The sequence below is a fragment of the Haliotis rufescens genome, unplaced genomic scaffold (assembly GCF_023055435.1).
Source record: "Haliotis rufescens isolate VD_foot unplaced genomic scaffold, xgHalRufe1.0.p SCAF_11, whole genome shotgun sequence".
In the NCBI taxonomy this organism is placed as follows: Eukaryota; Metazoa; Mollusca; class Gastropoda; order Lepetellida; family Haliotidae; genus Haliotis; species Haliotis rufescens.
In genome coordinates, this window is record NW_025963791.1 from 34054926 (window position 1) to 34072225 (window position 17300).

Genomic DNA, 17300 nt, shown 5'->3' on the forward strand with positions numbered 1-17300 from the left:
CCAGACTCTACCAGTGATGTCATCCGGGTTAAAACCATTCTATCCCCCTCCTCTCACAGATGTTTCCCCCAGAAACAGGAGGGAGGGGTTTCTGTACAATTGGTGTTTCACTGTAGCTGGAACATTTCTACGAACATCGTTTTCACAGTTAATGTCAATTAATAAAACACTATTAGAATATTAATAGTGTATTATACGTATGAAAGTATGTTTTTGTTTTCGGATAGAATATATTTAATTAAAGAAAACAACCCATGTCAAAGAGTGTTTTACTTGCTGTTCAAAGGGCAGATGTTGAGAATTACAACAGTGAAATTGTGAGTGATATCTGATTGTGTCTCCCATATGAAATATATGGAAAACATTATGTTCCTAAATATATGTTGTTATGATTGTTAGAGTCTGCTGTGCTGCATAATGGCATTTTATAAGACAGTTGTTTTGTTATGAGTACATATTGAAGGACTTTCTTTTAAAACTACAGTAAACCATGGTTAACTCACAGTCCTAGGACCATCAAACATACACTACTCAACTTCAGATAAGGATACAAAGTTCAGACCTTTTGTAACGAATCTCACAGACAATTATTTTACCGAAATGTGAACCCTTGTTGACCTGAAGCTAAAAGTGCTTTTCATGAAAACGTCAAATACTACCATGTGTATGACAAGCAATCAGTAGCACTCAGTCCACACATGAACTCAGAATATTCCTATCAAATGTTGAGTGGTATTACACCTGTCTATAGAGACAAGCAGATTGCCAATATTAGACCAAAGTGCAGCTAATGATTCAACTCAACAATAAAGTTACATGGTCTTAAACGGTGTTGAATTTATAGTGTTTGAGTTAATAAGGTTCCTTGGGAACATAGAAACATTGTGAAGATCGGAGCCTGGTCCAGCTAGTCTGCAGGTACCTCTCACGTATAATAAAACCCGTGAAGATCCGGGTTACAGTAGGTCTTCAGCCACCCATGTTTGTCGTAAAAGGCGACTATGCTTGTCATAAGAGGCGACTAACAGGATCAGGTGGTCGACTTGCTGACTTGGTTGATGCATGCCATCGTATCCTATTTGTGAGAATCGATGCTCATGATGTCGATCACTGGATTGTATGGTCCAGCCTGGATTAATTACAGACCGCCATCATATAGCGGGAATATTGCTGAGTGTGGCTTGAAACAACAAGTAGCAGCTGTGACAGAGAGACTAGGTTTGTAGAGAGATATATGCCATGTGATGCCTATTCATGAAATAATAATATTCAGAAGTCAAACTTACAAGAATTGTAAGGATGTCTATTTTTCTTTAAGGGCTGAAAATTTGTTGCACTGATTATGTTGAGTCTTTCAGTAGTTTTAGTTTGTAAATTCTTTTGTTATTTAAACTACATGCAGTTAGTATTATAGAAAATAGTATTTCCATATTAAATCATTAACAAACTAATTATATCTTTACGAGGCATTTAGAATTCTGTCGTATCAATGAAAGCAGATTGACATATGGTTTTCAACATCTTTCTACTTCTTTTCAATGGTACCTGCTGAACTTTATCGAATATTGGTTGAGAAAATTGATACTAACTGGTTACAAGGTTGGCAGAACCTAGCTACCTGCACTGAAAAGAATAAAACATATTGAAAACCAAATCAATCCTTTCTTCAGCCAACTAGTATATATTGTAGCAGTGTTTGTAATTAGCCAATCTCAAGGATCCTAGGACTCCCTTATTTTTGAACACTAACTAGTACTGAGCCTCACAAGGATGACGGTGTAGAATCTTGTCAGCAAGTTTCTTATCGCTCTGTACTGGATATAGCTGAGCCATATTTGTTTGGATCCTGATATGTATCTCAGATGAATGTTTTATACACGCTTGTTCAATGTATTGATCATCAACATTTGACTGTTAGTATGGCAGTAATGTATTTCATCCCCATGAGCCGGGACAGTTGTAGCATTAAGACTTAGCAGTGTTTTCATCATGCATATTTCTTTGTTTCTGTTTGAGGACATTCTTGATATTCTGGAGGGCATGAATTTAATAATGAATTTAATTATTCTGCATGTGTATATAATAAAAAAGTGGGGCACGGGTTGCCCAGTCGTCTTAGGCGTCGCCATTCGCTGTTGCGTCCCTTGGGCACGCCAGAAACTTTTGGTTGTGGGTTCGAATCCCGGTTCACCCCGATTATGTTTCTAGGTTTGTCAGCACCATCCCCGTGCTCATGGGTTTCACCGAAGTGGTAAACGTCGAAGACCTGCATCACTTCGGGCTTTCCTCCCACATTAAGCGGACACGCCGCGATATAACTGGAATACTGTTAAAAGTGGCGTTAAACCCAACTCACTCACTCACTTTATATTCTGTATATACTGATTGAGATATATAAGGGAACACATAGTTGGTTAGGAGATCAGCAAGATAGGACACAGTGACATGTTAAGCTCTGACACATCAAACTACCTGTTGTCACCTCAGTGGATGCCCTGTCTCATATGCTTCTTTCATATGTTTGTTTAATGTCTTTCCATCAGTATTTTCACATTTTATCTCAGTTCTTAGAACTATGTAGTGATACTGATCTTGCTTTTGTGTACCAATCCCATCGTTTCAGCCCATGGACCTCTGATGTTGTAGCATCATATGTATGTAAGGTGACGACAGCTAAGATCCTGATGACTCTAGTCCCCAGCAGTCCATGCTTGTCATAAGAGGAGAGGGGCGGTCGGGTAGCCTAGTGGTTAAAGCGTTTGCTCGTCACGCCGAAGACCCAGGTTCGAATCCCGACATGGGTACAATGTGTGAAGCCCATTTCTGGTGTCCCCCGCCGTGAAATTGCTTGAATATTGCTAAAAGAGGCATAAAACCTTACTCACTCACTCACTCATAAGAGGAGACCTTAGTGATCATCGGGTGGTCAGGCTTGCTGACTCGATTGATGCTTGTCACCGTATCCCCATTGCATTGATCAATGCTTGTGATGTTAATCTCTGGCTTGTCTGGTCTAAACTTGAATATATACCGTCCGCTGTCATATAGCTGGAATATTGCTGAGTTTGGTGTTAAACAACAAACAACTTATGGTGAGATCAGATCCCGACAGAACATTATTGTCGTAATAGAAACTTGTTTTGCTTCGTTACATATTCAGCCGCTAAACAAATTCAAACATAATGATACATTAAATCGTAGCTAATGCTGAACTTTGTTAAGTATTGGTTAAGAAGATTGATACTAATTGGTATGAAGGACTGGCGGAACAAGTTGGGTGTTGAATGGGAACAAGTTGGAATGAAGTGAGATCGAGGTGTGGGATCTCAACGGATCTCAGTTCTATCGGGATTGGGTGGGCTGATTAAGAAGAATAGATGCACAGACAACCAACTTACTGTGTCTTGGGTAATGTTTACACTTACAGCACGGGTTTCCCTGCTATAGGGTGGATTACACCAGTCACTGAGATACACAGAGAGTATCACACTTGTGTCTGTTGATATCACATATCTCAACACTTACCTTGAAGTTTGAAACTTTTTTCGACGAGTGTTGATATATTTGATATCAAAAGGGTGAAATTCTTTATATCATCCCAAATCATTCTTCCCACTGTCTAAGTAAACAGTCTTAACTAGTTTCTTGAGTGTGGAAACCAGAGAAACAGCCTCAGTGCCAGAGAGATTACCATATTTTCTTGAGTATAGTGCACACTTTTTTTCTCCAAAAAACACAGCTGTGTAGAAGGGGGTGTGCATTCTATCTCAAATTTCAAATTTGTACTGACCAAGTTTCTCATTACCCGCTCATTTACTGGAATTTGCTAAAGTGGTACAGGGTCATTTTTTCTGCACATAATATACAAAAAAAATTTTTTCCAAAATACTGAATCCGATAGAGAGGGTGTGCATTATACTTGGGTGCACACTATACTCAAGAAAATATGGTAGTGATATTTGATTGTGAGGTCACGGTACTGATGACATCACAATGGCCAGCGATTTCATACAATGTGATGCACTTTCATTGTAGCAATATCGCCTTGGAGATATTAATTGATCTTGCCAAGTCATATCTCCTGCTAAAAGCCAGATTTGGATGATAAATCACACTGGTTCCTCTGCTAGACAGGCCACTGTGACAGCTGTAGTATTTCCAACCATGGGGTCAAGGTCCACCTCATACTTGAACTAACATGGTTAAGTCATTTTTTATATCTGTATGTAGATATTAGGAATAGAAAGATTTTTTACTTCCATTTTGGTGAATTGTATTTTTAAGAACTTCCTTGGTGCTATGCATGTTGTGTTATATTAAGTTGATTTGTGTAGGTGTGGTGTGATTGATGAATTAGCTTATCTCATTTCTAGATGATTAAGGTTTCAAAGCTTTTACTTCTATTCTGATTTCTAGATTGCCAATATTTCAGATTTCTCATGTCTATCATTCCGTAGGTCAGACTATGGTCAGGTATGAATGTCAGGCCACAGTGTGGCTTTTGATTGTTCGACATTTTATAGCATAATGTCACTGATATTATTTTAGGAATATTGAAGTGTGGATTTCTATTGTAGTATGGCCTCATTTACATCATCTAGAGAGACAACATTCCAGAAACATATTAGTGCAAGGTCACCCACTGAGACCAGCCAAGAACTTCACAGAACTTCAAAGTTCTGACACAGTACTCTCAAGCTTCTACAAAGACACACTTTTTTTAATTTTATGTTTCATGGGTTTATTTCAGCATTAACACACAAGGGGTCGAAATAAAAGTTAAAATAAATAGCTATGTCAATCATTTATTTATTTATATGAAAGTCTATTCTGCTGTCAAGTTAAACTGCAGCTGGCTTCCTGAATCACTGATAGTGGTGTAGACATGGAATTTCTATAAATCATTTAATATTGAATAAGAGTGTCTATATTACTAGCGGGAGACAATAAAAAACATTTTTATGTTTATTTTTTTCTTTTCCAGCTGCTTTTCAGAAGGGGTGGTGGGGCTTTGAAACGAAAAATGTATGGCCCGATGAGGTTATTGAGGGCACTGTGTTCACACCTCATAGCACAGTTGAACATTGCAGCCAGGTCACCATGACATTCATACGCATCATTTCGTAGCTCGTCTTCCTATAGCCTATCATAGTTCCTGTTTGACGTTGAAAGTGTTATTTTCTTGAGACATTTCTTACCACTCTGAAGTTATCCATATCTGAGTGGAATGTCTCATACTTTAAGATCAAAACATTGTACAACTGGAGCACATATTAACAAGCTTTTCCGTATTATTGGAAGTGTTCATTGTGAATCTATTGTCTGTAAATGCTATTCCAACAAGTGTTATAATAATAGTGACATAAATATAGCACATGCTGCTTGCTACTTTCACTTACAGCCAGTAATATCTTGTAACGTCTGTAGTATCAACTAGACTGACTGAGAATCGTATTTCGATCAGTTGTCGTGGTGATGTGCTTTATGCAAATTTATGTAATATCTGTAAGCTTATGCAAATTATGCAAATTTATTTAATATCTGTAAGCTTGTTTGAAAAGAAACTATCACTGGATAATGTAATATAAATATTTATTTACCTTGATTGTATATATATTTGTAAGTAAAATGTATTTAAGTGAAATAAATTTCATAAGAACTTCCCCTACTCTGTTTGTTCTTTAGATCTAAACAGCAATCACTGGTGACATTTGCTGTCCTTAGATAAGTTCAAGGTAAATTGATGTCAGTTGTTGACAAGTATGTACTTCCTGTGACTGAGGTTCAAGTGATTGTTGACCCGTGAAGATTCCGGGGTAGAATAGGTCTTCAGCAACCCATGCTTGCCGTAAAAGGTGACTCTGCTTGTCGGCGGGATCGGGTGGTCAGGCTCGCTGACTTGGTTGATGCATGTCATTGATCCCAATTGCGTGGATCGATGCTCATGGTATTAATCACTGGATTGTCTGGTCCAGACTCGATTATTTACAGACCGCCATCATATAGCTGGAATACTGCTGAGTGCGGGGTTAAACAACAAACAAACAAAATCAAGCAATTGTCAGATCAACCAGTACCAATGGTGTTCCTGGGTGAGTGAATTTCACCCTTATGATCCTTGGGCAAGATATGTGGTGTCAATAGAGGAGCTGGCTATGATCTCATGTGCATTTGTTTGCCAAGTAGTACATGGGTACCCGGTAGGTGATGTAATGTCAGTGGTACAAAAAGCTGGCAAATGAGGGATTCAGAAATTGAAATGAATATTATCAATCTCAATGAAAAGAAAGGGGTCAAACTTTCTACAAAATTTCTGCTTATTGTATAGCTCATCTTGATTTGATATCCCCTGCAGATGAAGGGGATAAAAAGTATTCTTTTTGTCAGCACACCTAAACATCTTCCCCAGATCCCGGTTAGAATTGGTGTTCAGCAACCCATGTTTGTCCTATAAGAGGAGACTTAACAGCATTTTGTGGTAAGGCTCGCTGACTTGGTTGATGCACATTGTAACACAATTGCGTAGATGATGCAAATCACTGGATCGTCTGGTCAAGACTCAATTATTTACAGACCGCCGTCATATAGCTGGAATATTGCTGAGTGCAGCGTTAAACAACAAACAAACAAACCACAGGCAACAAAAGACACTGACAACATGAGAATCCGCCAATTCCTTGTAAAATGTTTCATAAAGACTGCACAAGTAAATTCACTCAGAGTGACTGATAATCGAGTTCATGTTATTGCAATAAACCAGACCTATGCGGCTGAGACACGACATGTGCCGATAGTCAACATGAACAGTATTCCGTGTTAGAGGTTGACGAGAAGGATGGCATGTCCATTCGTCTTCAGATTCTAAGACGTCACACCGACGGAAAGGATTTCACCTGCGGAAAGTTGGGATGGAATCTTCATGGTTGTGACGAAAATTCGTTGTGTAAACGGGGCGGTCGGGTTGTAGTGGTTAAAGCGTAAGCTCGTCACACCGAAGACCCGGGTTCGATTCCCGACATGGGTACAATGTGTGAAGCCCATTTCTGGTGTCCCCCGCCGTGATATTGCCGGAATATTGCTAAAAGCGGCGTAAAACCTCACTCACTCACTCACTCGTTGTGTAAACGAAAGATGGCATATTTCAAAAGCTCTTTCAAGCTTTATTAGCTTCCCATACACGTTCCTCCAATATGAAGAAGTTCTAACATTGTACCTGTTCCCCAAAAGCGAAACACAACTATCGCCCTGTGACTTAATATGACGTTCAGCATATTCGCGACCCTTTGCAATCCCCATAAAGACCCAACAGAGGCGTCGAGGACTCAACACAGACTCTCCTGCATAAAATCTATAGCCATCTAGATAAGGGTAAATCGTATGCACGAATAATGTTCGTCGACTTTTCATCCGCTTTCAATACCATTCAACCACACTTACTTGTACAAAAGCTTAACAACATGGGTGTTAACTCGTATATTGTCAAATAGATTAATTCGTTTTTTTGTAAACTGGACACAGTTCGTCACCGTTAGCTGCACCCGCTCACCTCTTATTTACACTTCTACACGGGCCTCTCAAGGTTGTGTTCTCTCGCCAATTTTATTCATTTTGTAAACAAATGACTGTATCAGCCATTTTGTTGATTGTTTTATTATAAAATTTGTAGGTGACGCTGTACTTGCAGGTCTTCAGAATCTAGAATACAGAAATGAAATTCTAATCTTATATTTCCTCCGTCATTTAAGACGTTTTCAAATTGACTCTACCCTCATGTCAATATTTTAAGTATTCTGACTTTAAACTTCACTATCTGGTTCGGAAACCTGTCTGTTCACAAAAACAACTGTTTAAAACCTGTAACACGGCGTATATAATCATTGGCATCTCCCGCCAGGCAGTATTTATGAACAGCAAAAAGTTAATAAAGCAAAGGAAATATTGAGCGAGATTTCACATGGTCCCGGATTTCATTCATACCAGCTAGTACCAGGTTTTATAATAATCTTTGTGATAAATAATTGTTGCGTTTCCATTCGCTAGTGCGATACGATGACATGCTTCAACCAAGTCAGCGAGCCTGACCACCCGATCCCGTTAGTCGCCTCTTACGACAAGCATAGTCGCCTTTTACAGCAAGCATGAGTTTCTGAAGACCTACTCTACCCCGGATCTTCACGGGTTTTATTATACGTGCAGACTAGCTGGGCCAGGCTCCGGTCAATTAGCAATTCTAACAAGATTGAATTAAGTCACTTAAAATGTTTTGTTTGTCCGCTAACTCAATATATTTGTTATGCAGTTCAATAGTCGATCATTTCTTAACCCAAGTGTCTGGGCCAAGACAGGACATTTATAACCAACTCTTGAGCGGATCCTGTTTTAACAAAATTCAATTAATTCTCTTTGTTTCATTCCTGATATGTCGATATGTCGAAAAACACATTATAAACGATGAGGGCGTGTTGATCAGAATATTTTAAAACGTTTTTTTTTGACACAATTCAAGGTAACACATGTAGAGGTAGGAATCTTGAAATTGTCGGTTCTATTTTTGCCATGTGCGCTTCAGTAATATCGTGACGTCACAAGCGGAAGTCATGTCATGACGTCACAGTAGAATAGCGTCATCGTTTTAACAATGGGCTGACGTCATAGACATTCACAAGCAGTAATGATTCTGTGAAGGGTACACCATGAAGAGACACGGACCATGAACCACCATTACGGCAAGGCCCGGACCGTGTTCGGGTGTCGGGTGAAGCGGGTGTGGTTCCGTCTCAACCCGTTCCTCGAACGAACCAAAGTCAAGGACGGCGAACATGGCGTTTATCAAGCTAGCAGTAGATTTGTCCTTCCCCTGCAGTCCATTGTCCTCTGTGAGGACATGAACTCAGAGGCCGATCCAGGATGGCAGGAAATTTCCGCAGGTAGGGGCCAATAAATGGTTCTATAAATAATTAAAGGGTTCTACTGTTATTTAAATCGCTCAAACTCCATTTTGTTTGTCTGCCAACTCAAATTTCATTATGCCGTTCGATCAGGTGAAGGAGACCCCAGTTACTCAAGAGACAAGATTTCAGTTACAACGACTATACCTAGACTGAATATGGGTTCCAGATCGTTGAATAGATTGCCCCTTTAACTGTCTCTGAATGCACAGTCATCTTGAATAGGTCTTCAGCAACTTTTGCTTGCTGTAACAGGCGACTATGCTTCTCGTAAGAGGCGACTAACGGGATCGGTTGGTCAGGCTCGTTGATGTTATCGCGTCCCAATTGCGTGGATCGATGCTCATGATGTCAATCACTGGATTGTTTGGTCCAGACTCGATTATTTAAACAACAAACAAAAGTAGGGACTCGACGCTTTTCAGGAATCCTCTGACATTCAATTAGTTGATAACATAGAAAATCCCATAATTAACTGTTATTAATTTCACAGCCTAATGTCTGCCCTTTGTATTGATTTCCATAAAGTGTGAGGTCGTCCTTTTTTCGTCAATTGGAGATGTCACATCTTACAATTATGTTTAAATTATAAAAAATGGTCACAATGAAAACAATCAGGCATCTTTGCAAGTGAGTGAGAGATTGTGTGTGGTTTTACGCCGCTTTTAGCAATAACCAGCAATATCAAGGCGGGGAACATCAGGAATGGGCTTCACACATTGTACCCATGTGGGTCATCGAACCCGGGTCTTCGTCGTGACAAACGACATTAACCACTAGGCTGATCCACCGCCCCGTCACGTGCAAGTATACACAAATCATTAAAATGGACGAAAATGGTCGACTTTTCGAAATTCAAGAAACAATTTGACAGTGAGCAAATCCGTGACCTGAGATGCGTTTGTACCATATGTCTGTACTGTCGTTATCTACATCTACTAATGAATTCCTCTCAGGTGAATGACCTGCTCGTGTTCAAATATTTAAAAATGCTGAGTTATGAGGCTAGTCGTGTTCCCCTTTGCCCGTAAGATTGATCGTCAATTTTTGACAGGATAATGCCAGTCAGCCAACAGCTCGTATGTCAATGGAGATCTTTCGGAATGCGAAGATCCGGCTACTGTCTTCGCCAGCTAATTGCTCTGACCTCAACCCCACTGAACCTCTGTGGGATGAAGTTGTCTTCGCATGAGAACGATGAATTGCAAAATAACTCGAAATCCAGAAAAGTGTATGAAACATCAATACGGTACTTGACCATGAATACCCTGTACCCAACAAAATCTGAATTTTGTTTATTTTAAGACCCATGACGGATGAAGTTCTTTAAGAAACTATCATGTAATTTTGTATAGAAATGTGTACATGACACGTTGGGGGGACGAACCGTGGAAGGCACAGCGCAAGCACGCATGCACTGCACGTTCTGTGGTAGGGGAAATGACAGAGCGTTATAGGGGCCGTCTCATGATAATTTCAGTCGCAATCTGACTCGCTCATGCCATAGATCTCGTCGTCGGAACTGCTGGTGCCTGAACCGACTGCCGCTATTATAGGTTGAACTGTTGCTGGCCGTAGTCCATCTCGTGACCAATAACGTGGCTCTATCTCGTCAACGACTGTGGCCACACAACGCCTCCATGTTTCTACTGTTACCCGACTAAGGGATTCCTTTACGAGTTGTTCAACGTCTCGTAATTTGAACGTTGTGTTCGATCGTCCAACGTCACCCTTGACGATGCCCCATACCAACTCGATTGGATTCAGGTCGCAGTGATAAGGTGGCAGTCGTAAGACAGCGTGACCCTGACCCTTGATGTAACTGTCAACTTTATACACGGGGTCAGGTTTCATAGTTTTGATGATTTCATAGAGCTGTGGTTTCGTCGCTCGAGAAGGAAAGGTAATGTTCCTCCCTTGAAGCCAAGTAACCATGTCTCCTTTACGGTTATTAGAGGTTGGAGTATTGCTTTCTGGATCCTGCACACTATGATACGGTGCATTGTCCATGACAATGAGAGACATGGTCGGCAAAGCAGGGACTAATTTATCTTCCACCCACTCCAGAAATACATTGCCGTTCATTTCTGTGTGGTAGTCCCTGTTGTCTTTGGCCTTGGCTCTAAAGACGAGGTCACAGTCTGGGAGAAAACCCTGACTAGAAGAACCAGCATGGAGAACTATGAGTCTTTCACCCTTTCCCATTGGTAACTTTCTACCAGACTCCTTACAGTCACCACTGGGTACCCACTGACTGCTGGCTATGTGTGACGCATTTACCCATGTCTCATCTAAGGAGACGGGCTCATATCCTTCTTCACGTTTCTGCTTGATGGTACGAAGGTAATGATTTCGGAGACGAACAATGTCAGACCGTTCACACAACACAGCCCTATTTTCTCCAGTTATCTTTTTGTGTTTGTAACCAAATGTATGCAACAGCTGCCATAGTTTGTACTTTGTAACACGTAAATCATGGTCAGTTTCAAGGTGTTTCTTCAAAATTCTTAGGGACAGGTACTTATTTTCTGAGTGCAGTTTAACAATTGCACGTCTGACTTGATCCCTCTGAAAACTGTCTAATTTATCAACCTTGCGTGGTTTTGACATGTTCCCTACCTCCTTGGTCTGACTATTTGTATCGCGTCGACTAACAACTTTTTTAAGTTTCTGAGGGGACATACCAAGAGCTTTTGAAGCTCGTTTCAAGAATTTATTAATTGCATAAAAAGGCTTTGCTCTTTCAGCTTCACTTCTAAAGAAATCATACACATTCAACATCAACTGTTTAACATCTGCTGAGTAGCGCATCTTGTCATTGAATGAACACGGTCACTGTGTAGCACGTGCAGACCGTGCTTGCGCTGTTCCTTCCACGGTTTGTCCCCCTACGTGTCATGTACACATTTCTATACAAAATTACATGATAGTTTCTTAAAGAACTTCATCCGTCATGGGTCTTAAAATAAACAAAATTCAGATTTTGTTGGGTACAGGGTATTCATGGTCAAGTACCGTATTGATGTTTCATACACTTTTCTGGATTTCGAGTTATTTTGCAATTCATCGTTCTCATTTGGAGTCAAACGGACTGTACCTGACAATCATCTACCCCGCCTGGAGCATGTCCAGTCGAGGCAGTTGCCTTGGTCCACGGGGTCCCACTCGTCAGTAACTTTCAATAACCATCCAACATCCATAATGTTTCATATAAATTTATATTAAACGTACAAGTCAAACATTTTCTCTTCAATTCATTAATCACTCAATCGTTTCGAGGAGTATATATCCTATACGAGATACAACCACTCATTACATGAATGCATGCATGACCATCAATTAAATAATCACTATATTATGAACGACCATTCACTGCATGCTCTTACGATCAAGATGTGAAATGCTGCCCAGATACCGTATGAGACTTTATTCGTTGAACGAGTATGGTTTTACGCCGCTTTTAGCAATATTCCAGCAATATCATGGCGGGGAACACCAAAAATGGGCTTCACACATACCCATGTGGGGAATCGAACCCGGACCTTCGTTGTGACGAGGGAACGCTTTAACCACTAGTCTACCCCACGCCCCTTATTCATTGAAGGTTCCGGTACTTTGATATCGAGGGAGACTTTCTCAATTTATTACAAATTCCTCATATCCATTCGTTACATCACACGACGTGTCACATCTGTTTCAGCCTCGTTCTGGGACTATCTGTACTCCAACTCGTGGGGCGAGGAGTGTTCGTTGAGGGTGATGAATGGGGAGCTACTGGAGCTGTTGCTGACCACGTTGTTCTCCATGGAGAGGGACCAGGAGCTGGCCAGTCACAACACCTTCGTCTACACCACCAACACACGGGTGAAACATGCCTGCTTCAGGTTTGATGACGCACAAAAGGTGAGAGTAGACATACAGCAGTCAGTCTAAAACGATACAGTTCGGACAGTACGGCGGTGTCCACTGGTACAAAACTATGAAGCTTACCTCATCAAAATAAATCTGTGTCTAGTTGAACGAATCACTCCCCTAAACAGTTCGACCACTTGCACAAAGCGTATTAGCGCTGCAACCATCGTAATTTAATGGATATGGAAGATCCTTCAAACCAAGTCACGGAGTATGGTTTTACGGCGCTTTTGTAGCACTATTCCAGCAATATTACGGCGAGATACACCGGAAATTGGCTCCACAGCTATTTGGGGAATCGAACCCGGGCTTCGGCGTGACGAGCGAACGCTTTAACCGCTAGGCTATTCTAACGCCCCTTTGTGCAAGTGGATCCTGGTTTCCTGAATATATGAACTCATATTTTCCATCCTGGCGACATGTTTGTTTGAAGCAGTAGGCAACGATGTTCAGTGACTGGTGAGATGGAAATGTTTTTATTTTGCCCAAGAATATTTATATTACGCCGCTTCTAGCAATATTCCAGCAACAAACCGAAGGCGGGGAACTGAAATGGGCTCCACACGTTATCACTATGTGGGAAATCGTACCCGGTCTTTCCGCCTGACAAACCAAAGCTTTAACAACTATAGGCTACCACAACACCAATATAACTTTAATGTGACCTTAGCTCTTCTTAATATTTTGTAACAGTGGGTAAAATATGGTTTTATTTTTCAGAAAGAGGATGTCATACATGAAAACCTCATGATAGACTTCACCTACTACGGCAGACGCCCACGCCCAATGGAGGTGGACCTTTCAGGAAGTACCGCCTACCCGTTCAGTCTGACGTCATCGCGGGGACTATCCTCTTCAGGCTACACCTCCTCAAGCTTAGAGAGCTCAGAAGGAATACCGTATATGCCCAAGTCTTCTGCGAAACCTCCGATTCGAGATAAAAGCACAATGGAACGTTCCGGAGACAACCCTCTTCTGTTTTCTGTTCGTCAGCCAAAGTCTGTTAAAGTCGATACAGTGGATATAAAGCTTGTCGATAGTGGTCTTCTTGGTATCAAGGGACCAGTAAGAGCTATTCCTGTAACGGCTTTGGTAAACACATCACCGTTTGATAATAGTGGGTCTACCATGATAAAGTCGTTCATAAAAGAAAGTTCGCTTCTGTTAGCCAAGAAAAAGACCAGTCATCATAAAGCAAAAGGTGGATCATCTGATCAGGACCGTAACTCTCCAATACCGGGTAATCAGCGTGCCAGGAGACAGTCAAAGATGCCCACTGTTTTTGAAGCATTGGCAAGGAACCGGCTTCAGCAGACACCCACAGTCGAGTCACCAACAGCAGCACCTGGATCTCAACCTTCCGAATCCACCACTGATAACACTGACAGCTCTGAAACGGGACTACCCCTAATGGAATTCAACCTGGCTAAGCTTCCCTGCTCAGAACGAACAAAGGCAGGTCTTGAAAACTGGAAGTTGGATAAGTATACTTATATTAGAAGTCCCCCTGGGAATGAATATTTTCTCCAAGAATGTGATACACATAATGAAAACATCTCTGCCAGGGAGAAGCTTCTTAAGAACAGGAACAGGGTGGTGGCGAAAAGGGAGAAAGAACTGAAGGAGGTGCAGAGGAGGATGAAATTCCTGGAGAAGAAGCATCCCAAACCACTGGAGTATAAGGACGAAGTGAAACCAGAAATGCCTCTTTTGCGATATTTCAGCCATGCTCCATCCTTTTGTACTTTCCTTCGTTGGCTGGAAAGTGAGAATAAATATGATCCAAGATTCAAGAAGGGGAAACAGAGGAAGAAGAAACTGATGAAGAAGTATAAGTTAAATTCGAGTGACATACAGGTGGATTCCAGCACGAAATCGTCTCGATCAAGTGTCTCAAGATCAGCAGGGGGTTCTGAATCACCAATTATGCAGATTGTGAATCGTAGAAATGGTGCAGATATGATTCGCTTTGCCGAGGAGGCAGGTGGCGTGACAGACAGCCCGGCTGTCAAAAACACACTCCTGGCTAGAGAAAGTATTGAAACACATGAGGCAGAGGAGGAGGTGTTCCCGTTAGGGGGACATATTTCACGGCAAAGGAAAGTCCCGGTCATTGCAGAACCAACCAATGGCCTGTCCGAAGGTAACAATGATTTCCAAGCAAAGCAATCAGATAAGAAGAAAAAGTCATTAGATATGAAAGATAGCCCTAAGAACTCGTCTCATTCATCACTCACAAGTCCTGGTCTGAAACCTAACTCCCCTTCTAGCAGGGAGTCGTCTGGTCGGGCAAAATCTTCTTCGTCCTCAAAGAAACTTTCTGGAACAAATTCAGGATCAAAGTCAGGGGTGTCTCTCTTCAAGAAGAAAGAGAGAGAGTCTGGGAGAGACACGGACCTGGAGACAGAATCTGCGGATATAGAATCAGACGAGGACTCGGAAGTAGAAGACTCCTTGTTTGATGCAAATAAACTCAACAAGAGGTACAGCTTTGAGAAACTGAGAGGCAAGAACTATCATAAGAAGAAACCTGCATTCTTTGACATCTTGAAGAAGTACTACCGTGTACAGGGAGCCATGAATATGCTCAGGGAGGCATCTAAGATGTCATCTGAAATAAGTGATGCCAGTAAGACTACGACAGCTAAAGCACAGCCCGCTAAAATCATACCTCAGGTATCCCTCCTTCGTCGTCTGTCAAGACCAGCCAAGCCGAAGAGGGACATTGTCCTCGGCAAAATAAAAACATTTCGATTCCAGCAATTCAATAACCATAAGCCCAAGGTACCAGAAGTAGAAGTTCCAGATTTTTCCTCTTATCCCATGAAGGAGTTTGTCACTAACCTTGCCAGGGCCCTGGATGACTTTGTAGTCCGCAAAGAGAACGTTATTTCCAGTTATCGCATGGAGACAATCACCACAGTCACATTTACGCGACCAAAAGTCTTCACGAAAATGCTGCATATTGAATAGTGTTTCACGCATCACGCACGTATATGTCGCTATTACCGAAGAGGTTGTCTTTATAGTCTTTGCTTCATCATTTTTGTATTGCATTTGTGATTTAAATATGACTACGCCAATCTCTAGCATACTAATTGTTACTCATGTCATGATATATAACAAGATTATAATCTAATTGGACATGCTTGAGGATTTACTTGCACGATGGTGGACATTTTATTGCTCAGTTGATTCTGTGAAGACGATTCATTGCGATTTCCCATGGTGTTTCATGGACAATATGTTTTTGAAGTGTAATCAGTTTTGGTGACCTGTTCTGTTAATTTTATTGGTCATAAATTCAAATGATTTCATGTTATTAAGAAAATGGTCGTATCACTGATGTGTCGATGTAGCTGGCAGCAATACAGCCTCCATGACTACATGATGTACGTATTAAACGTTCTGAAAGAAGGTTACAAAGTACTTTTCAATCATTGTGTAGCACTTGTGGGGCGTGATTTCATCTGGAAAGACCCAAATTTTTACAAACACACTATCTACTAGTCAAAGGAGCTATTTGCACATTTAAGGAGTCGAAGTTGACCCGCATTTGAGATCCAATAACCAAGCCAGGTCGACAGGGTTTGGTTGAACAGAAGGTGCAGTCATGTTGCCCTCTACCTCTGTAGGTGGGTCTTCCACGTCCTCTATCATGTTGTAGGAGGCTAGGCTCATCTCTGCTGGAATTAGTATATGGCCGTGATGACTTGTTTCTCCATGTTTTAGCATCAAAAGGGACCCACCCTGACGACACATGCCTATGTTTTGGTGGATCCTGATGCCTTTGAATTTCTGCCGGACGTTTATGCATAATTTATGCCAAATTTATTGTCTGAAATCTCTGGTTGGAAGAACATGTAATTTTGTTTATGACAGACTGCAATCGACTTTTCAGGTGCCATGACGGCTTGTAGGTGCATGCTCAGTTTGAGTGGTTCAAGAAACTGACGGTGTACTTGATGTCGATGATGCTGCCATTACGTAAGAAGGATCTGGGAGACATCCACACTTGGGCAGACGAAATATCCTCCTGCAAATTCGGCACTGTGGATGATTCCCACCTCATCCAATTTTATTTCAATCTTGGTGCCAACAAGTTGACCAGTATACTCAAGGCAACAGATGGTCAAAACCTGCCGCAAACCAATCTATATATGATCCAGTGTCAAAGTCCTTGAACTCGTCAATTTGCATCCTGGTTGCAGGTTTCGTGACAAGCTGGCAATATTCCTCATCCAGTCAACTGGGAAGGGAGACTCGTGAGTCTTGTAGACGGACCCATTATATGTAGGTAATAATATCCTAGCGTGGATCGCCTTAATAACCTGTTGATGACTGAAACTGTATAGGATAGGAAAGGCAAAATGGAAAAATCCTTGTGTGGTCCGGTATGGGATAGTACAGCATGTGTGATATCCTTGAATGCATAATCAT

The 17300-nt window shown here is 41.3% G+C and overlaps 1 protein-coding gene across 1 annotated transcript; it reads left to right on the forward strand.

Moving 5' to 3' along the window:
- Positions 1-8659: 8659 nt before the first annotated feature.
- On the forward strand, positions 8660-16282 carry LOC124151223. Its single transcript, XM_046523583.2, has 3 exons — positions 8660-8927; positions 12649-12851; positions 13581-16282. The coding sequence occupies exons 1-3, from the start codon at positions 8711-8713 to the stop codon at positions 15831-15833; spliced, it is 2673 nt and encodes an 890-aa protein (XP_046379539.2). The 5' UTR covers positions 8660-8710; the 3' UTR covers positions 15834-16282.
- The last annotated feature ends 1018 nt before the right edge of the window (positions 16283-17300 follow it).

Coding starts and splice junctions, on each gene's coding strand:
- LOC124151223 (XM_046523583.2), top strand. CDS start 8,711: ATGAACCACCATTACGGCAAGGCCCGGACCGTGTTCGGGTGTCGGGTG. Junction 8,928..12,648: donor ATGGCAGGAAATTTCCGCAG/GTAGGGGCCAAT, acceptor CATCTGTTTCAG/CCTCGTTCTGGGACTATCTG. Junction 12,852..13,580: donor GGTTTGATGACGCACAAAAG/GTGAGAGTAGAC, acceptor TTTATTTTTCAG/AAAGAGGATGTCATACATGA.